General features: G+C 37.5%; 1 protein-coding gene across 1 annotated transcript; it reads left to right on the top strand.

The window, feature by feature from the left end:
- Positions 1–12,255: 12,255 nt before the first annotated feature.
- LOC140140526 (uncharacterized) lies at positions 12,256–21,713 on the top strand. Its single transcript, XM_072162285.1, has 9 exons — positions 12,256–12,454; positions 13,256–13,385; positions 14,056–14,108; positions 15,218–15,331; positions 16,026–16,213; positions 16,642–16,728; positions 17,400–17,490; positions 19,095–19,220; positions 21,583–21,713. The coding sequence occupies exons 1-9, from the start codon at positions 12,256–12,258 to the stop codon at positions 21,627–21,629; spliced, it is 1,035 nt and encodes a 344-aa protein (XP_072018386.1). The 3' UTR covers positions 21,630–21,713.
- Positions 21,714–24,099: the final 2,386 nt, after the last annotated feature.

The raw sequence follows: 24,099 nt of genomic DNA, 5'->3' as shown, positions 1-24,099 counted from the left end.
TTAACGAAATGTTTGGCCAAAAATATTTTGCAATTTTGTACACCATGATGTACGCATTCCGTTGAACTCAAAATTATACTGATGTTTATTAAAATTATAGTGTTCAATAGTAAAATGGTCATAGAGAGTTTATATAATTAGTGACAGTAAAAGTAAAGTATACGTAGGGCTATTTTGTTGAATGCAACATATCTTGCATAATTATAATGGCTCACTTCAATACTGAACAATTCTGATTTTGTAATCTACCAGTTTATTGATCGCGAAAGCTCGAGTAAAAATCCAACTATGTACTTTTGATTTTAAGCAAAACTTTACCCAGGGACTTTATCTCTAACACACACTGTCAATCATACTTGTTTATCAATCCAATTTAACCACAAACACTAAGCATGGTAGTACAGGACGCGCTATTACGTATGTCCATGCACCTTCGCGCCAGCACAATTAAGCGCCGGAAATTACACAGACGTTGTGTATAATGTAGTTAATGGTAATGGCACGTGCCCGGAGGATTTTAAGCTATAACGAGATCTGGACGACCAATCACAAGCCAGATTTATTTAAAGATGCATTACATCATGGCCAATTTTAGTAGGCCAGAAATTGGCCTATTTTTACAGAGACCCTTGTTAAGAATGTTAACCGCAATCCAAAGTAAGTAGTCACTTGGGAAGCTAACAAACAGAGGGAATACGGTGACTGAAAATAACAGATGTGAAAATCTATCAATTGCACACAAATTAATACAAATCAGAGTTTTATGCTTAAATATAATAGCCAGAGTATGCAAAATGGGCAAATGGCCTACGAAGAAGTCTATGTTTACTCCGCTGACGGAAACGTTACCAAGTATCTAACCTTCTTTCTTTAAAGTTTGTAATATTGCGGGAAAGAATTGTGTGACTGTTCACGCTAATTGGCAAGATACTTGGTTTGATGGGTTTCCACAACGAGGACTACTCGGTGGATGGTCGGACGGTAGTTTTGGTAAGTCACATTCATATACGTTGGTTGCTTTTTAATTTAGGCGTCACAAGATTACTTGGATGGCTTAATTTGCTGGTTAAACCTGATCATCAAAGCAGTATTACAGGGTGTCCCAATAAAAACAGATCCCTCATTGCGCCCTCTTTTTATCCTATTTTTTGACAAAATTGATCAAATGTATTTTATATTAGCTTTAATAAACTAAAACAATTATTTCAATCGGCTCACAATTTTTGAAGATATGCCCTCTTTAAGAAAAGTTACCGTTTTTCACTCTATCCACGAAACACAAGCTTAATGACATGGATAGATAATAACACTAGGCCTTGGAACACATTCACTATGAGCGAGGATCGCCAGCTAGCCTCCAACATCTTCGCAACCGTATTACTGCTGTATTCGCAGGTATATGGCACACAAGGAGGGTACGCAATGCAATTGATGCAATGAGGACCATGGCTGAAACCTGTGTTTGTCAAGGAGACAACAAGGTACAGGGCAAAGCAGCACAGTTAACTCACTTCAGAAGAACCGAGGACATACCAAACAGCGCTTTTCAGGCTACCTTTTAAAAGAGAAATTGACATGGTGTAAATAAAAAGAAAGAAAGAAACAACAAAGTAAGAAAGTAAAAAACATAATAAAACAAAAGGCCATAAATAACTAAGAAAAAATTAGTGAAGGTTATGTTCCTGAGCAGTGGAAGAAGGCAATTGTCATCCCTATTCCTAAACAGTATCAAGTATTGACAAGTTGAGACCTGTTTCACTCACATCAATTTTTGCCAAAATAGCTGAAGGTTTCATTACTGATTGGGTCCTAAATGATATTCAAAATGATATTGACATCCGCCAATATGGTAATGTAAAAGGAGTGTCAACTTCACTTTATTTAGTTTCTCTTGTTCATTATCTTTTCCAGGCAGCGGAGAGGAGTCGCAACATAGAGACAGCGGTACTTACGGATTTCTCGAAGGCGTTTGACCTTGTCAACCACACGCTTCTTATTGGTAAGATCGTCGATATGGGAGTCCGTATGTCCATTGTTCCTTGGATTTGCGATTTCCTCCGCAACCGTCAACAGTGTGTCAGATACAACAGTGTACTTTCAAATTATACAACTCTTCATGGTGGTGTACCCCAGTGTACAAAATTTGGCCCAATTGGGTTTCAAATTCTTATAAATGAAGCTGCCCAAGAAGCTGGTAGTCGCTGTTGGAAATATGTTGATGACTTGACATTTGCTGAGAATTTTTCCGGTGGATGTGCTAGTTCACTTCAGGATGATCTTGATCAGTTCTCAGAGTGGGCTAGTGACAGCCACCTGAAATTGAACCCCAGCAAGTGTCAAGCCATGCAAATTTCTTTTTCTAATCCATTGCCACCACATCGAGACTTAAGAATTGGGACTGAACCACTATTCTACGTCACCGAAGCAAAGGTTCTTGGTTTGTGGCTACAGAACAACCTTAAATGGAATGTCCAGATGGACGCGATGTTAAAAAAGGCTAATTCCCGGTTGTTCATGCTACGAACCTTGAAACTAATCGCACAAGTTCTCTCATCCCTCCTACCAGAAAGGAGTGTCATGGCCGTTCTGTGCGTAAAAGTAATAATTTTTCTCAGTTTAGGACCAGGACTAACCGCTTCAAAAATAGTCTTCTTCCTTTTTTTGTTGATATTCTTAATAAATAATTTTTGCTTTTTCTTTGCCACCCAGAGTTGTTCTGCATGCAATGTAGTAGTGAATGTACTATACTATTCTATGCTAATCTATTCATGTCATTTTATAATGTTAAAAAGTGCAATATTCATAATAATTGTGATTTTTATCTGCCATTTTTTAAAATAATGTTAATTCAATTATATTTTTGTGTGTTTCTTATCATGTGCAATTTCTTGCTTTAATATTTAATTCTGATTGTTTTTATAAGTGTATTTTTATATTGTAATTTATTGCATGAAATTTGGCCCTCGGGCCCCGAATTTGCAATAAAATAATATCAATCAATCAATCAGAAGTTCCTTCCCACATCCATTTTGCCGACAACTTACTGACACTTAGTACAATTCCTAGCCCATAGCCCCTGCACCGTTATTTTATAAAATTATAATTGAGGAATGCTTGATATTCATGCATGGTATCCGTGTACTCCTTTTCACGCTTTGAATTAGCCAAACCTCCTCCGTGGACAGAGTGAAAAATGGGTACATTTCTTTAAACATGTTAAAAGTGCATAATCTATAAAAGTTGTGAGTTGTGAAACATCGGTTTTTTAAAGCTAACGAATAAAGATTTCTTTACATATATTTATCAACATTTCAGAAACAGGAGAAAAAAGAGGCCGCAATGAGGGTTCTGTTTGTTTTGTTGTTGTTGTTGTTTTTATGTGTTTTTGTGGGTTTTTTTTTTTTTTTTTTTTTTTTTTTGTTTGTTTTTTTGGGGGTGGGGGGCACCCTGTATATAATACATTATTATCGACGAAAACTCTCACACTAATGCTCACAATGTTGCAAAAAAACGACAAATTTTCTAGAAAATCTGAAGTGGCGTATTGACGGGCTAGCAGGGGGGGACACGTGCCTTGGCCGCCACCTAGGGGAGCCGAATTTAACAATTCAGCATCGATTCTGCGCCCCCTTCAAACGATGAAAGTCAAAATTTTCGCTCGCTTCGCGCGCATTTTAGCACAAGTGGACATTTGAAAGATCAATTTAGTTTATGGAGCATTTCTTGATCCACAGCTTCATCCCCTACTATTCTAAAAAAATAAAAATAATTGAATTACGTTCTGCATGTACCAGAAAAAAATTACACACAGTGGCCTATGGAACAGAATGAGAGGCACATAATCATACATAACTCCCAAACGCAAATTCGGAATCAACTGACATTTTGGAAATTTTTTCGTGGTTGATATACAGTGCCGCCGAGAGCCATTACGGGCCCGGGAGTAAAATGAACGCACGGGTCCCTTTGATCAGCGATATGATGCACACCGACATCGCCTGGCTAATAATTATTTGATGCAGCAGAGATATTAAAATAAATACACGGGATCGATACACGTGAATTGCTATGCACGATTTTGATATCAGACGAAAATCTTCGGATACCGAGTTGGAAAATGATGAATATCTCCCGTAAATGATTTTTACTCAAGAAACCAGATGTGGTCTCATACACTTGAAAATACGTGTTGAACAGATATGATAGTCGTTAGTTTGCGCTTTGAGAGAGTAGCTTGCGTCTTGAGCTGAAAAAGACTGACCAAAATTCAAGATTTTAAATAGCGCAGCGTAGAACCTCGTGGAGGTAGTCTCAGGCCAGACTATATGTGGCTATCACGAACATACAGGATCGACGAGTGTCAGACCGACTGACACAAACTGGCTGTGTAGGAGACTATCGTAGAGACAGTCTATAAGCATATGACAATGGCGAATGTATGCTCGTTGACCGTACAGAGGTCAGTCACAGGCTAATGTCATTAGCCTTAGTCGGATGTCCTTCAGCCCACTATGCATTTAAAAACTATTAAACAGGTGGGAATACAATGGCCATCCGTGGCTGTGGATTCAACCTACCATGGCATTTTCTGCCATGAAGATATCGGGCCGATGACACTGTGTGATGGTGCAGGACAGCAGTGGCGTAAATTTTGTTGTGACATGGGGGCCCGCCAAAGGGGGAGGGAGTTTGGTGTAAAATCCTTGAATACATGTTGAGACGGAGCGTGTTTAGCTGCTACTGGTATGAACATTCACGGAGACAAATACATATTTGTCATTTTAAAGTGGCGTTTTTGCTCCCATATTAAGTTTCTCTGAATAACTTCCGCGCAAAGTGGAGAAAATTTGCCAATTTCAATGCTTATTTCATGGTAAAATGCTCATGTATGAACATTGAATGGGACAAATACGCGAGAAGCGCAAAAAAAATGCAATTCGAAAGTGGCTACTTTTGGCCCTATATTAAACTTCTTGGAACAACTCCGCGCGAAACCCTGAAATAATGCCAATTGTAGACTAATGATCAAGTTTGAACATTGAAGGGGACAATGCGCGGGAAGCTTAATATTCACTTATTTCACTTATTGTTTGTTTACAGTCTCTTTCATATCAGAATTCAAACAATCCTCTTGTGCCTTTATCAATCGAATAACATTGTCACACCGTTCTTTATTAACAGGATTTTCCATCACCAGGGATAGGCTCCGATCAGTCAAGTTTTCACTCCCTTTAGTTAAAGCTATCAAACCTGTGATGCTGACTCTTCGTGGTAACCCAGGTGGTGTTAATCCAGACAACCTGAGCGGAATCAAGATTGGTATGCTAACTGCATGGTGGGCTAATGCCTTTTGTATCTTCAGTATTACGGTATGTTATTCCGGGTTTTAGCAGTCAAAACACTAACACAACCAAATTTTCCATCACCAGGGATAGGCTCCGATCAGTCAAGTTTTCACTCCCTTTAGTTAAAGCTATCAAACCTGTGATGCTGACTCTTCGTGGTAACCCAGGTGGTGTTAATCCAGACAACCTGAGCGGAATCAAGATTGGTATGCTAACTGCATGGTGGGCTAATGCCTTTTGTATCTTCAGTATTACGGTATGTTATTCCGGGTTTTAGCAGTCAAAACACTAACACAACCAAAATTTTCCTGGGACATAGGGATTGAATTTCATGTAAAAATTTAGTTTATCTTCAGGGTGTAAATGGCAAAATACATTGATTTCTTACTCTGGATCTTGCATATTATGAAAATATTAGGAGGATTCGACTAATGGATCGAGTACTGTGATATCATTTTTAATAATAAGTATTCTGACTCTTTTGACATACTTACCTATTATTAAAAATGATTCCACAATACTCGATCCGCTTGTGTATTGCTTGTTATTATTCATGTAGGGTTACGAACTTAGAGATGACCAAGTGATTGAATATCTTCTAGACGAGAATCTGAATTCACTGGTAGCAGGGCTCGAAAGTGGCGAGGTAAAAAGTAGTTTTTGTGTTAATTGAATGCAATGACAGGATAGAATGCAACAAGTACAATATTGTGAATAGAGAGCTGGAATAAATAGTCTTGCTTGTTTTGTGCTTTGAAAATACATTTACTGAATAAACAGTCGCTATCATATTAAAATACCAAAACACTGCTCCACATAGGTGTCGACATTATGCTGGTTTATATATCAAAATAGATAGCGCTTTATTGATAATGCCACGCAATATCTTACGAAATTTATAGCGATGATATTGTGTGTAATAGAATGACATTAACACGTCCGCAATTAAGTTATAAAGAACCTCGGTTTTTGGAATAGTAACATCAATTTGGAGTGAAATTGAAGTGGGATAGTTACAGGAAGAATATTGAGAAATAATGTAGGTATAGTCCGTATACCTTCCTTGAGTCAGTAAAGTAAAATTAAATTTTGAGATTTTCTCAAAAAATGTTCATTTTTGCAGGAATCTGTTCTGCTAGTTGGATTCCTGGCATCATGTCCTTTCAAAAAATGTGTACTTGTATATGCTTCTCATCATTACATTTAGAGATACAATAAATAATAATATCTAAATTACTGACTCGGTGAAGGTATACAGACTATAGCTAGATAACTAAAATAACGTTCCACAATCAAGATAATAATTAATATATCGAAACAGGTTTTTTTCATGCAAGATTCGACAAAATGCCCCCACACAGACACCCCCCCCCCCACACACACACACACACACCCCAACAACAACAAACAAACAAACAAAACGGGCTTCTAATATCTAATCGGTACTGCATTTGGACCTGATAAATGGCGATATTTTGATCGGTTTATAGCACAATACAAATAAATGTTTAAACTTTAAATCGGTGACTGTTTTTCAATGTATACCACTGAAAGGACAACTTGCAACTGTAGGCTATATTTAGCACATGTACTCGTAGTCGAAAAACAATATTGAAATCTTCATATTTCAACTTGACATTATACGTGAATAATGATCACTGATGTAAATAATGACAATTGTTCGTGATTATCACATATTTTGATCCCCTCCAAATGCTTGAAACAAAATAATCCAATGAAAGCTGATAAGATTTTCCTTCAATGGATACTGAATACAAGGCAATAGGATTTTGCTAAACCTTTCAAATCTTGGGTTACTTTCATTAAACTGTACGCTGCGACATTATCATTATTGGGATCATTTAATAGAGCAAATGAGGTGTCATTATGCGCAGCAATAAATTCTGTTTCGACGGTGTATACTAACTTTGGCATACAAATACGGTTAAAGAATGATGGCCATTATTTAAAGGGATAATTATTTTTTGATGGATGTTTGTATTGAACATGTTAGATCCATAAGGCCAGCTGAAAGAGAACGAGGGGAAAGAGGGAGGCAAAGCAGATAGCGGCGAGGAGAAAACGAAAAAGATTTTGATCTAGTTCAATTATAAAACAGAATGACAGCTTATTCTTTGTAAACTTTTCTCGCGATAAAAACTAAGATGACAGTATAATCATATTTAACTATATATTTCATGCATGTTTCGTTTGCGTAGGTCGATGCCATATTCATATCAGGTGAACTGGGAAGGGCTAAGGATGGAAGTCTTGAATTAGTCAGGGAATATGAACCCTGTTTGCTAGGAGGTATGTGTTGCAACTTGGGTTCGGTATACTGACGTCAGACGCAAACTAGTCTTTTTAATTTTGTCCTTGATTATATAAGGGTTGGTTACTGCAAAGAAACGTATCCAAAAATATATATCTCCAGTGTGTATCTGAAACAGTTTGTACTCTATAAATGAAGAGCTTTGTTCACAAACACATGTTTCCTTGTTGACCTGTGCGATATTGCTATGTGTTGAGATGTTATAGGCATAGTAATTTCAGTTGGATGCACTATTACAAAGCAAACAGTGGATGGATGCACAGTAACAATACTGTTTGAGGCCTTTGGCTCACAAATGAGAACAATAGTCTGCATATTGTTAAGCAGCATTGTTGTGGTAAATAATGGCTTACTGAGGGTACAACACAAGTAAATGAGAAACATGTGGTTGTGGACGTGGTTTGGAAACAAGCTCTTCAAATATTGAAAACTGGTTCTGCATATTTATAGTTTTACATCTAGTCAATTCAAACATCACTCTTGACTTAAAACAGAAAGCTTAATTTATATACCTACCTTCTCTTTTTTACAGGAGATGCAATAATGATGCGCAAAGATTCTCTGATGAAGAACTGGTGGGATCCAGCTTTTGAGAAGCTAATCAAATCAAGAGCCTACCGTGAAATCTGTAATGATATAGATGACCCTTCTGCTCATGGTGAGCATATTTTATATAACAGGGATCTTTCATACACTGTATGCTCATTTCACATGACTATTTCATTAAACATTTCATAACCCGTTGATTGGCATAAGGAAACGGACCTGATGGGCCTGATTTTCATATGGGATTTGTTCAATTTTAAAGTCGATTGGGGACTTCCCATGTCTCCCATGACGCTACACCATCGTATCTGGAAAAAGTGTTGATTTTAAATCATCCTTGATATCTTTGGTGAAATAAATCAGTGCTGCTATTGCCCCGATTACGCAATAATATGTAAAAATAACTACAACAATAACTTTTGAATAATTAAAACAACTATATTTTAAAATCGACTTTGTGAAAAATGTTCATGTACATTTCGAAATTATATAAAGTGGAAAAAATCAATCACTGCAGTCAGCGAATTAATCAAAGTATAAGCAAGAAAGAGAGAAATGAACAAGAAAGAAGATATACAATTAGATTTCACTGGGATATTTAATTGCTGAGACAACTTGGTTTTGGAGAACAAGTTAATACCTCTTTTATACGTTTTTATGCGTTTCTTGTAGTAACCTTAAGCAAATTTGATTGTCCATTTAAAGTTCCATAATTTGAAACAAAGGAACTAGGCCTATTAATATTATTGCTGACATGAAAATGTGAAACACAATGTTAGTTTAAATTAACGTTATAAAATTATTCTCATTATTTCAAGTCTTATCAAACTGTAGCAAAACCGTATTTAAAAGAGTCTCAGCTGATCTAACGTGTCCCGTCTGCTTATATCTCTTTTTCACAGGATTCAAGTTGGGAGATACCGCTGTTGACACATGTGTCAATCTTTAATCGAAGTCACTCAAGATGCATTTTTATGGAAGATGAAACTTTACCTCTGGCTACAAATAAGTCAAGACTTTTACGAGACGTTTTGACACAATTTGTGCAAATCAACTCCGGGAGATGTGACGTCACAAACAAAACCGCCGACAATATGCGGCCGCAACTCTGCAAGCAGGTGTAGTATAGAGGCAACATGACAGTTATACTAGAAGACAGAGATAAAAAGACTAGTTTGCATCTGACGTCATACAGGGTGTCCCAAAAAAAAGAGGCCCCTCATTGCGCCCTATTTCTGAACAGTTGATTAAACATATTTTGGTATGTAAAGAAACCTTAAATCGTTAGCTTTAATAAACCAAAACAATTATTTCAACAGGCCTACAACTTTTGAAGATATGCCCTTTTGAATAAAAAAAAATACCCGTTTTTCACTCTGTCCACGGATAGCAAACAGAGTGGTTGGGATGGCGCATACCTCACACAACTTGATTTTTGTTCCTTTGTGGCAAAATCCAAGATTTTCGCAAACGTATTACTGAATGCACTCGCAATTATCCGGCGCACAAGGATGGTACGCAACGCAATTGATGCAATGAGGACCAGGGCTGAAACCTGTATTCGCCACTGAAGCAACCAGGTAGGGGGCAGAGCAGCACAGTAGACTCACTTCAGAAGAACTAAAGACAAACCAATAACCTTTTAGGGCTACCTTTTATCCTAAGAGAAATGACTAATGTTGTAAACAAAAAAGAAAGCAAGAAACAACAAAGTATGAAAGTAAGAAACATAATAAAACAAACAGGCATAAATAACCAAGAAAAAATAAGTAATTGCAAGTAAAGCAAAAGAAGTACCATTCGGCATCCATTTTACCCACAAATTAATGACACTTTTAACAAAATCCCACCGGTAAAGCCCATTCTATAAATAAAGTTATTTTATAAAGTTATCATTGAGGAATGTTTGATATTCATGCATGGTATGTGTACTCATTTTCAATCTTTGAAGTAGCCAAACCTTCTCCGAGGACAGAGTGAAAAACGGGTACATTTCTTTAAAAGAGCATATCTTCAAAAGTTGTGAGCCGATTGATATAATTGTTTTGGTTTATTAAAGGTAACGACTCAAGCAAGGTTTCTTTACATACCAAAATATATTTGATCAACTTTTCAGAAATAGGAGAAAAAGAGGGCGCAATGAGGGGCCTCTTTTTGGGGGACGCCCTGTATGTCAATGAAACTCGAGCACGATTTGTTTACAAGTGTCGTGATGATACGAGTTGCTGATCGCGGCGATAAACCGGGCGCATTATTTTGCACCTTCAAACATACAAACCATCTCAAAGGTTATGTCATTATAGTAGGAAACTTTCTTTCGCGAAGGCACCATGTCAACAATACCTAGAAAAGTTGCTTTTTGCCTTGTAAAGTACGTAATTTTTCGCCATTTTCTGCTTCCTTTTCTCCGATCGGCACCAGGTAAGTCGACCTTCCTTTTATTAACCAATCAAGGATCGTAGTTTTGATTGACGGTGACATCAGACGTCTTTTTATCTCTGTCTTCAATTTAGAGTTCGGATCAGCGATGGATGACGGTGATTGCTTGTAAAACAAAGGAATCGCATAAAGTGATGACATCACGTTCACGTCTTACGTCTCGCAGAGCTGATTTGCACAATCTGTCTTATACATACGATTTTATAAATACCAATAGACACCTCTATACTTACCGGTAGCAGAGGTATCTACAACTGGGATATTGAGAAAAATTAATTATTGCAGATCTTTAAAGATCTTTAATATGTGAGATATAACGTACCGCATGCACCCAAAAGCTCCCAAAGATTGCGCATTAAATTGAATTATCACGACTATATCATGACATAACTGATTAGTAGAAAAATGAAAGATGTACATTTTGTATCCTGATTTAGTCAAAAACTGGTTATGAATAAGTGGTCGTTGTGGGCGCTATTACCACTGTTTAGACTTGTGTCTAAAATAATGGTTTTTACCGAGAAAGGTGAATTTAAGTTTTCAGGCTAATAATGGGGGGGGGATTTGTGCCTGCGACCAGCATCCAATGATCTTCAATGCCGACTGATGTTAGTTCATTGAGTTCATTCTTATGTCTTATATCTCGATGCCTAAGGTGATGATAAAAACAAGTTCTAAGAAATTGACAGCTAATTACGCATTGATGAAAAGTTTACATTGACACATTTGTAACCACTTGAATTGTAGTGTTTTATAAAGTAATGAACCCAGAAAAATAAAATTTATAAATGTTTATATTTCTTTCGTACTTTGAGTTTGAATTTTTACCAATCATCATTATAATCCGTGTTTGATTAGTGGACGGATTTGATCATATTGATCAGGGTTTAAAGGCAATGGTTAAAATTTTGAGACCAATGCAAGGCAAAACACAACACGGATGTACACTAATACTCTCTAACTGTTATAGATATAAGATCACTTTAAATCGAAGTTTTCACATAAAAAACTGCAACCAATCACACATAATTATACAAAGGCGACAACCGTGATCAAGTATCACAACAAGAGCCACAACATGCTCATCTATCAGGGAGCTGTTCTTAAACCCCCAATACATTTGTATTATATGACCTTTAAAAATTTGAGTACAAATTTGTTTGCACTATGATTGTTTAATTGAGGTTATTGAACTATGCCATTGGGATGAGGCTATTGTGGTCCATAGTGTATAGTGAACTACATGAAGTTACTAATGGGTAGATTATTTTTGATGTCTGTTATTCCTTTGTCATAGCCAGCACCCAAGTTAGCAATTATATTAAAAATATAGATGTGATGCTATTTGGGCGCAAAATCTGTTAGTGGGTCACAGTTTTCTATTCTTTCATTGTACCAATGATATGATAAATAGTATAATGTAGGTTAATCATAATCACCAACCATAACGGGCAAAAGGGGCATCGCATCCTTTTTACTGTAGCTAACAAAAGACTATCAAGTATAGAAACTTGCTAGAACGATAACATTGCAGATAGTGTTAAACAGTATCTTTTATGCGAAGGAAAGGATTGTAGACCTACTACTAATAAAATGGGACAAGGAAAATACGCAAAAGAAGATGAAGGAAGCAGTGTGTTTGTCCTCCTGTGCATCCTGGTTCTTATTGTAGGGATTGTAGCTGCGGCTGGAATGGTAATGGCAGTATTGAATTATAACAGAGGCGGTGATGCACCTATTAATATCAATGTGGACGGTTCCGATTCTGGCGGGTCGAGAGGAGGTAATGCAGGTATTTAAACCCAGCTAACACACAACGTTTTACAAAAACGTGTCGTGTCGTAATGTCGGGTTATACAAACGGTAAAAACGTTTAAATAATTATAAAACATTTTTTGAAAAGGTGATGCAAAACATTTCAGCTGAATGTTATTTAAGTGTTGACAAAATATTGTACCAAAATTTTCGCCTAAAATATTTTACAAAAAACGTATTCATGATCTTATAAAACCCGACATTTAAATGTTATTAAGGTGGCTTGTTCACTCAACGAAATTTTAGATATCGTTGTGTATGAATTGTACCTTTGAAAATAATGATGAACATGAAAGTATATTTTTTCAGAAAAGAACTGATCCAACTAGCACGACAGATTTCTGCAAAAATTAGAATTTTTGAGAAACGACAATGTTTGTGTTTGCTGCGATATGAAAGATATGAAAGAAGGACGTATCCTCCCCCCTGATTTTGGTTAATGTATTGATCGTAAACTTCATCACTGGACCTTAGTAAATAGGTAATCATAAAAGTAAGGATTAATTTAACACGATTTTAGTAGATTAAGTACTAATTGGAAATTCACAACCTTTCTGATATAAAACCTTGAAATCTGAGTGACTCTAAATTTCCCCATACATTTACTTGGTGGGTGGGTATGTCTGCGTGGATGCGGTCGTTTATATATGGGGATTGTGGTGGGGTAGAGTGTGGTGGTTAGTGGTGGGATGTGTATGTTTGAAATCACTCCTTATCCTAAATGTCGATCATAGAGACTCCCCATACATTTACTTGTATTCCCGTAATCGTGTTCCAGATCATTCTTATGGTGACAGTGGTGGTAGTGTTACACCATGGCGTCAGGGGCAATCCGGGGATTATTTGCATTATGATGAAACAATTTGGACCTTCCAAAACGGAGATAACGACAACCGTGTCATCTACATGTAAGTACTATGTCGTAATAATCACCTGTACCTAAACCAGGAACATGTAGGCAAGCTTAAAAGCCTATTTAGCATACATCTACACCCCGGGATCTACACCCACAAACAGCTATCAGCACCATACTCCCTTCCTGCATTGTGCTAAAAAAGGAAGATGCACAGGGCAAGTTTGGGGGCACTGGGCCCGAGCCCATCCGGCCCAATGGTAAATCCGATCCTGCACATAACTGCCCACCCACATACACATACACACACCATGATGTTCCTCTAAAAATGGCATTTCCGCGCGTGTCACGTCTTTGGGTCGTCCTATAAGCAGCTTACCCACTACCCCACACGAATGCCCGCATCGGAGCAGTTCACGCTGTTGAGGCGTGTGCATACCTGTCTAGTCGATATATGCATAATGTATGCATGTACGGATAAGGGGACAGGTATACCTCAGAAAAAATGAACAAGAGAAAGAAAGAAAACATGAAACAAATGTAATTTCGAATAAGTGGTAGCGGGTTGTGTGTAGGTGCAAAACTTTTGCGTTTCCTAAAAACATATTCAGCTTTTCGTAAGCCTTTAAAATAGGAGTCCACTAATCTTGGTGAGTGTACCAATCCGAAAAACCTGAATCCGCTACACACTATATCTGGCAATTTTATTTTCATTCTTTTTTCAGAGACCGGAAAACCAGGCAACATCGAGGCCATTTCATTGATGTTATAAACGAAGGTAAAACAAACCGATGACAGTCGAGCATGATTATCTAGATCAAATACCTTTTGCTTAATTTTTAATATTTATCTCATCTTTTCTCTCTTTTTTTATAAGAATCATAATATTTGTAAGAATCATGAATATTGCCAGGTTTTGTAGCTTATTAACCGGGCTTTTCAGACCTTTCAAAGTCACATATTTCCAACATACTCGTAACAGCTTAACATGAATATATTGTGACAAAATGTGAATTTTAATGAAAACAGCATGCCCAAATATTGCAAATGGTACGTATTTACCCAGTTTATTATGATCAAGAAAATTGCATGTTTTACAGGATATCATATTGTATACAAAGGAGTACGTGTTAATTTGAGTTACGTAGGTGATATAACATGCCGTGATGGGAATGTCCTATTGTCTTCTTTTACTCAGACCACAGCGTCACGGTCTTTCGCTATTACATATGTGACCAGACACTTACGAATCTTCCGTAAAGTCGGCCCGATCAATTTTGTTTTATTTCGTGTTCAGAAAATATATATGATAACCTTTAAAATGGTATATCATTTTGACTTCAAATGATATCCGGAAAAGAGGGATTATGGTTTGTTGAACTCTGCTCCTTCAACAAAATGGTACCTTTTTCGGTTCTACATGTGTCTCTTTTTCCACATTGCTGGTAATAAAGTCATAATTGGCGATCATTTCAAATCGTCCCCAAGTCAACGAGGTTCAGGAATGTCCTCTCATTGTTAATTGTTAGTTATACATACCTAGACAAAATACAATATAATTGTAACCCACCACTTGAACATGATTTAGCCAAAGCAAACAAACACCGGTTCTTAGACAGAGACACATTCCACCACATTGTTAGGTCATTATTTCTTTCTCGTCTCGACTATGCCAATGCAGTTCTACTTGGAGCAGACTTCAGAGACTGCAAAATTGGGCGGCAACACTAATTTTCTGAAAACTAAACCTATGAATAAGACCTTCACGCACATTTTACACTGTATCTCAGAATACAATTTGCCGACTTTACGGCTCATTCGTAGTGTACGCTCACATATTAAGTTGGATGGATACGTTAACATCCGTTTCATTCCTGTATTTTGTAGTGTGCCAAATTGCGGGAAAGAACTGCGAGATTGTTCACAGTAATTGGCGAGATTGTTGGTTTGATGGGTTTCCACAACAAGCTTTACTCGGCAGATGGGTGGACGGTTGTATGGGTAAGCTTAACCTTTACCTTGAGATTTCAATATAAATTAAATCAATGGCCACTTTTTATGATCAAATTGCATAATCAAGAACCATTATCAATTATAATCGGCATTTATAAATAATAATTAATACATTTTGGATTTACCTAGCGCCTTTTTCAGATCTCGGAGGATTCATTGAATTATTGAAGGTGCATATAAAGGACAAGTTCCTACCCACACACACACCATGATCTAAAAAAAGCTTTTCCGCTTGCACCGTAACATCCACACAATTGTCTGTGCAGCTCCCCAAATTCCATTGAGTGAAGGAAATTCTTGATAATCAAACAGCTAATCACCGATTTTGAAAGCATGAGGAAACCGGAGATACCGGAGAAAACATGCTAGAGCGAGCATGGGGCGGGATAAACTAAGTGCACATACATTTCTTGCGCACGGCCGGGGCTTGAACCTGGTACCTAAGTGGTTCAATGCGAATGAACAACCGCTGCCCCAACACTCATTTTATAATTCAATAGACTGAACAAAAATATCCCCAGCAACCACTCAGGTACCAGGTTCATTTTCAACATCATTCGCAAAAAAAAAAAAAAAAAGGTCTCAGTTGCTACCGCAACTTTATATCATATTCAGCCCCTTTGGAATCCAAAGCACAAACCCGAATTTAATATTAATGTCTCCCATGTATCCTTTTTGTCAGGTTTTTCCATCTCAGCGGATAGGGTCCGATCCCTTAAGTTTTCAACAAGTACTGTTAAAGCAACTCGACCTGTACTGCTTACTCGCCGCGGCAATCCAAGCGGCGTTAATGCAGACAACCTTAATGGAATCAAGATCGGTATACTAGCTGGATGGTGGGCTGACGCATACTGTATCTTCAGAGTCACTGTAAGTCAAGCTCGACTAACTGTTATTGACCTACTAACCATGCTTTAGCCCATTTCATTAAGGACGAAGTTACTCTCAGAAATGGATAATGGTTCGGTAGCGCGATCCGCACACCTCAACTCCGTTGAAAAATAACACACCTTTTATGGGTCCCCGTGGGAACATGGCATCTCACCCCACTCCTTATGTAATCATTTGCATACTATTGATCAAACCTGGGGTGTAGGTGGTTTGATACAACGATAAGTTTACTCTTAGTAAGAAGCCTTCGTGTAAGAAGCCTTTATATTAGCATATTTGTTTGCGAAATTGCATGTTGCTACATAGAAAGCCTGAAAACTGATTCCAATGTTTCTTATAATACTGGTAGTGCCTAGTAAGAGGTCGTGTAACTTATTTATGCTTTTTTTATTTAATGGTTTATACAGGGCTATGACATCAGAGATAACCAAGTGTTTGCGTATAACCAAGATGATAATTTGAATACTTTGGTAGCAGGGCTTGATGGTGGTGAGGTAAATGTATTTTTAAAACGGTACTACAAGAAGACCAATGAGAAGAGAAAACAAGATAAGAGAGGACAGGACAGCACAGGACAGGCCAGGAGAGGAGATAGAAGGGGAAAGGAGAATAGGAGTTGAGTGGATTGGAGCTGGGTGTAGAGGAGAGCAGAAGATGAGAGGTGACAGGAGAGGAGAGGAGAGGATATGAGAGGAGAGGGAATGGAGGGGAGGAGAGGAGAGGAGAGGAGGAGGAGAGGAGAGGAGAGAGAGAGAGAGGAGAGGAGAGGAGAGGAGAGGAGAGGAGGGGAGAGAGAGAGGAGAGGAGAGAGGTAGGAGGGGAGCCGAGGAGAGTCGGTCGAGGAGAGGAGAGGAGAGGAGAGTCGGTCGAGAAGAGAAGAGAAGAGAGAGAAGAAAAGAAAAGAGAAAGAGAAGAGAAGAGAAGAGAGAGAAGAGAAGAGAAGAGAAGAGAAGAGAAGAGAAGAGAGAAGAGAAGAGAAGAGAAGAGAAGAGAAGAGAAGAGAAGAGAAGAGAAGGAAGGAAAGGGACGGGAAGGGACGGGACGGGACGGGAAAGGACGGGAAGGGAAGGGGAGGGGGAGGGGAGGGGAGGGGAGGGAGGAGAAAAATAATATTGCCATCCCAAAGTCGTTTCACTACATTAATCCTACTTCTTTTTTTTTAAAGGTTGATGCCATATTTATCTCAGGAGGACTACCAAGGGCTACGGATGGAAGTCTTGAATTAGTCAGAGAATTTGAACCTTGTCTGTTGGGAGGTAAGTGCAACAGTTAGGACAGACTATATATACCGCAAATCGATAAGAGTTTGCTGGTTATTGTCAATATGCATATGAACAAGTGACATGACTTGCCGTAGCCGTAGGAGTAATGATGTAGCAGGATTAAATACCATGGCGATAGATGACAACATGTTTTATAATATATTGTCCTGCACTAGACGTACGCTGTAACTCTGCAGCGCACCATCGATTGTCAAAGAATAGACACAAAGACCTGGATCGCAATTCTATTAAAATTTCATATTATGCTGCTGAGTCAATGTACGTTTCACTCACACCGTAAGATAAATGTCTTCGAAAAGATCGGTATTGTATTTTATCTATGATTGCGACAATGCACAGCGTATTTATAATGAATACCGAGTTTTGAGTATACCGTATACGATAGTCCTTGAATATATACCGAAACTCTTGCTGTTTATAGTGAGATACAGTTATCATACAAATTATATACCAACTACCATTACCGTACATTTACAATGACCCCAAGGTCACACAGGGAATGTGTAAATAATGTGGCGCGAGCTATAAACAGCCTATTCAACAGTATGATCTTGGCGGCAAACAAGCGTCTGTCTTGGGGTGAGAAGCGTTCTGAATGTCCTGTGCGTATTCTACGCATCATGAAGAAGCTGCTACTTTCGGTCATACAGCACATTTATCCTCGTGTGTTTATAGAGCAAATATCTCGCGCCAATATCCTTCGGTTGAGAAGGATATCGATGTGCGGTACATACAAATATGGCTAGTGTTTTCAGTGAGAAAGTTCACGGATAATTTCTGACCGGATAGAAATTATACCGTAATGTACCGCACAGCTGCTCCCACTATAAACACGCTGATTGCTCATCGTCTGCAAACATCCCATCCGACTGACTCATAAGTCCGTCCACCAATTGACCAAAATTTCTTTTCCGTCACCTTTAAAAACCGGAAATTCAGTCAATTATCATGGCATATATTGTCGATTTCCGTGCGGTACGTGAACGGGATACATTAACGAGGTACGTTTATAATGCGGTACGTTAACGTGGTAGGGTACGTGAATGTTATACGTTAACGCGGTACGAAAACGTTGAACGTTAACGCGGTACGTGAACGTGATACGCGAAGGCGGTACGTTAACGCGATACGTGAACGCGATACGTTAACGCGACACGTGAACGCGGTACATGAAGCCGGTACATGAACGCATGAGATCCAATTTGGTGTTATTCAAAGAGTGCCCATCCGTTAAACAGCATCATGTGACATCTCACGTCTGCGTAACGCGTTAACGTTCGTTCACCTAGTGTTGTCTACTGTGAACTGAAGGTCCGTTCATACTACGCCACAATTGCTTTGCGATGCGGTGCATTGTCGCACTGTATCCGTGCAAAATAATCCCTTGCGGTATAAATTTAAATACATTTTAACTTGGAAATGAGACGAGTTTCGTTGAATTGTGGCAAAAAGTAATCGATATATCGGCAACGTATCGTACCGTAAAGCAATTGCGGCGCAGTATGAACGGACCTTAAAAATACTTAATTGAAATCAACGGACTTTTGACAACATAGTTCCTTTTCTCTTACTAACAGGCGACTCAATGATGATGCGCAAAGACTCTCTTTTGAAGAATTGGTGGGATCCGGCCTTTAACAAACTTGTCAATTCAAGAGCATACCGTGAGATCTGTAATGATATAGATGACCCTGCTGCTCATGGTTAGTATATTTAATCGTTATGCCGTAAGAAGTAACTTTTAGAGTCCATCAACATACCAACTTTTCACACAAAAACACCCAATTTTGATCGACTTGGGTGCGCTTGAGGAAAAATTTGCCAAATTGCGCCCAATGTGCGTGTGAGGGACAACACTATACCAACATTCTTCAAAATGCATCCAAAACTGTGGCACATACCCGTATACCATCATGATCAATAAGGTACCCCGTACCAAATAATATAATCCGGCAAATGCAATTTTCGCTGATCACAAATTATTTTTCCCTGGCTGATCACTACTCTATAATGAAAGACAAAATTAAAAAGACTAATTTGCGTCTGACGTCATCTGTCATTCAAACTCGGGCACGGTTTGTTTATAAGTATCGTGATGATGAGTTCCTGAAGTGAAGGCGGCGCACAGTGGGCCAGAATCGCCTCAAAGTGTGCCAAAATTATAAACGGATGATCAAATGAATACAAACACGGTAGAAAGACTATTTTAGGGGTTTTTGAGGCTGCAGAATCCAATAGGAGCATTTTCAAACATGTGTGACGTCATCAAAATGCTGAACGGTGATTGGTCGATTATTTTAACACCAGTATTTTAAATGACATATGTTGGAATTTTAATTGAAAAGGTAAAATAGGGGTTCCAAGGGGTGCAAAATTTAATGATGACATTTTAGAAAGCGTATGAAGTCATTAATATGCTGATCGGTGATTGGTCAATTACTCCTCCCACAGTTATTTAAATGCTTGTGTAAGAATTATGATCAAAAACTAGCAAATCGGGGGTTTTAAGGACTGCAGAATCCAATCCAATAGAGCTTTTTTCCAAGGCATATGACGTCATTAAAATACCGAGCCGTGATTGGCTAATTACTCTTACAACAGTAATTCAAATCTCTGATTAGAAAAGTATTATCAAATAGCATATTCAAGCAAAATGTACTAACGGCATTTTCTAATAAATATGACATCAATAAAATGCCGACGTTTTAATTGTAAAAAATAAGCAAGCAAACAACCAACCAGACTAGATGGGGGGGTCTCTCCCAAAATTTGTACATGAATGTTCCTGCCGGACTCCAAAACGTCGCCATTTTTTGGCCCTAACTTGTATCCCATCAATAGGCCTATACCAATTTCCTTGAAAAGCACCCGATTTTGCCCAAATTGGGTGCTTTTACCAACATGTTTCTCAAAATACACAGTGATATTGGGGCATTGGGCGCTTTCGTCTGTGGTGAAAAACCACCCATCGCTATACCAACAGGCACATATACGTATACCATGTCAATAGGAGACCCCACCCAGGATGTTACAATTTATTAACCCTCAACACCATCATGAATGACACTAAAATGATGTAATCTGATTCAAATTGCAATTCTCCATTATCCCCTCCCAGACACATGACACAGTTACGTCATGTTATTTGGTCGTTATAGGCCAATACTGAAATGTGAATTAGATTTTGAAAGTAGACGTAATCCCAAATCTAGTTTTTTTTTCGACCAAAACAACCACATCTTTAGGCCTAGCGGCCTATCACATGTCCTTAATAACAGCGTTTTTCATCTAAACTGTGTAACTGAGCTACTTTCATGACATTGTTTTATGATGTCATTTATCATGATTTAAAAAGTCACAAAACTAATGCAAATTCTGTGAGAAATAGTACATTTTAAGAAAGTTAATGTTCAAAGAATTTTGACAATGTTATGTGAAAACCGCAAAATCCCCAGGGTATGTAAGCATTATGAGGGCGCATGCATAAACACGTACGCTGGGCACTGATCTATCAAAATTAGCTGAAAAGTGAGCAAATAGGGTCCATTGGATGGACCCTAGAATGCAGGCTGGCAAATATTTGCAAACAAAATTGCCATCAACATAGTTCTAAGACTTGTATACAAATGATAAAATTAATTTCAGTACAGGAATCTACAGGAATCCAAACTAAATTTCTATTTTTCCCAAAAATGCACATGTTTTCCGTATTTCACCAAATTAGCCCCCTCATAACTCCTGATTAATACAATTATTTATATTTTGACTTTAATGATCTGGTTTGACTACTTATTAGGTATGACATATGCACAATGGCAGTACAACAGTTTCCCCTTTACAAAGTTACATTAGTTTTAAGAGAAAATATGACACTTTTGGTCAAAGTGTGTTTGATTGACAGTGGCGTCGGATGCAAACTAGTCTTTTTAATTCTGTCTTTAATCAGAAAAAACCCATGGACAAACACAATTTAGTAACATTCTATCAGTTCAGCTCAAACATGAATAACACTTTATGCAAACTTACGTATTCATTGATATTCTGTGTTTTTTCTACTTTTTACAGGATCCAAGCCGGGCAATTCCGCTGCTGATACATGCGTCAACCTCTAAATTAAATCATAGAAAATATTTTTCACTAAAGAATAACGTATAATCTAACCAATCCGGGGGACACAATCAGGTCACATATCTCCGGACTTTTTTTTTTTTTTTTTTTTTTTTTGCTACACTTGTCATATAAACATGCGTCCCCAGTATCAAAAAACAGCCTTAAGTTTTTTTTTGTTCTCAAATCATATGTATTCAAACATAGGCGTGGATTTGACAGAATAGACATTGCCGAAGCCTAAATTCGCGTTAGAATGTCTATCATTATATATTAACAGTATTACTTTAATCATTGTGGATTAACAGTATTACTTTCAAGCTGCACACAGTTTTTGTACTATCCAATTTTATATCAAAGGAGGTTTTGAATCTGGGCTCAATTTTCACATAGGAGCTTTTGATTTCACAGGTCCAATACCGAATGCTCATAGGTTTATTTGGCCAGTGACGATATTTGCTGTAGAAGTAGTGATGTAACAGGATTAATTACCATAGAGATAGGTGAACAAAATTTTTGAATGTATCGCCCCGCACTTGACGTACGCTGTAACTCTGCATCGCACCATTGATTGTCAAAGAAAAGGCAAAAGACATGGATCGTGATTCTATATAAATTTTACATTATGCTGAAATAACTCACATCTTACATCTTTAGTTATTTCAACATAATTCGTGTCTTTGAAAGGAGCAGTATTATATTCAATCTATAAACAGAGAGGTGATGAGTGCAGCCTGCTTGTAATGCAGGGCAATCCATTCAAAAATTGTATTCACCTATTGCTATGGTAATTAATCTTGTTACATCATTACTCCTACGACAAATATTACTTGTTTGTTGGACCAACAAATCAAATACTATGTGCCTCCGAAAATAAGTTGATTATGGATAGCATGCTCCCGAGTTTATTTTACAATCATGCATACCTTTTGTTTGTCTTTGTTTTATTAACATCTTATCAGGACATAGATAAAACGTGAAGTAGCTTTACCAAAACTCGGCATGCGCAGACTTGTGCAAGTATTAAGTATTGTTTAGGTGTGATTGTTCTAGCATACAAAAACACACTAAATACATATTTGTTGCCCTTTAGCAATTTCATGGAATATGGAATCTTAGCTGTTTTTTTTTATTCAAAGTTAGGTCAAGCTAGGATGTAGATGCTTTAGATGTAGAGTAATTATCTTTCTTCTGTTTGGGTAAACAGAGTGAACCCTTTCTTGGATTATAAACTTTTGGATTATTATTTTATACCTTCTTGATCCTTTCGGGAATCTATCATATTTGTGTTGTGTTTTACTAAAAAAAGATGTAGTATAGGACGTTCCTTATCATCATTATCAGCAGTAATTTTGATAAATACCATTCCCAGTCATGTAGTGTTTTATCTAAATATGATATTAATGACTTTGAATTAAAAAGGGTTCGTACAACCATGTGATCTGTAAATATTTCTATAATGTGGGTAAATTAAGAAGTAAACACATGTAACATTTAACATTTGGTTTAAAGTATACCGTTGCTTTCTTGCAAAGTTTTACGTAGTTACAATTAACACACCCAAGAATGTTAATAAATGTATATTGTTTTTCAACTATGTTTCTAATGTTCCGGTATTTTATTCTTACCCGAAATGGGCAATTCCATTTAAAATCCACACTAACCCTGTCCTGTGGAAGATTTAGCTAAAGTCTTCCACAGAGGGAGTATAAGTTTCAAATATAATTGACAATTGGGTAACTTCCATTTGAAATACTCACGCCAGTTGTGAAAGATATGGGTAAAGCCATAATACAGGGGTAGTTTCAAAATGATTAACACGGATCAATTACATTTGAAAAACATACTCCCTCTGTGGAAGATATTTCCCAACTCGTCCACAGGGGTAGTGTGGATTTCAACTGGAATTGCCGAATCGTACCAGAGATGTAAATTATTAAAGGGTTCAAAATCAAAATATATGATTTATATACATAATTTGAGTTTGATTTTCTTATCATTATCATTTTAGTATGTGTTTAATTGAGTGACGAATTTGATCATGTTGATCGAGGTTTAAAGGCAAGGGTTATGTTATACCTTGAAACGAAATAAGCCAATACGCAAGTATACCAAAAACAAATGTATACTTACTCTTTCAATGTAACAGAAAGCAAATCACTCTTACAAAGTGTACCAACCTCCCTATCAGATTTTTCTGGTGTATCTAAATCTCAAATAAGCTCTTAAATGGTTTGGCTTGGTTTTAGCGTTACCTGTGATGTATGGTTCTGGAGTTATAAACAAAAAGGTTAAAGGTTGCATTTAGATATTCCTTTTCTGACCTACTACTTTACGGGAGGGGTAGCATTGTGGTCGATCAAATATAATTATGTTGAGTTAAAAGTTGATATTGATATTAGAATATTTAGTCAAAAACTGGTAAAAAATCGCATGTTTGTACGATTTTGTGGCCTATGTTTTGTTCATTTCCAG

This window comes from Amphiura filiformis, chromosome 19, assembly GCF_039555335.1.
Source record: "Amphiura filiformis chromosome 19, Afil_fr2py, whole genome shotgun sequence".
Taxonomy (NCBI): domain Eukaryota; kingdom Metazoa; phylum Echinodermata; class Ophiuroidea; order Amphilepidida; family Amphiuridae; genus Amphiura; species Amphiura filiformis.
Note: the sequence above shows the minus strand (reverse complement) of the source record. Positions and strands in the feature narration are given on the sequence as shown.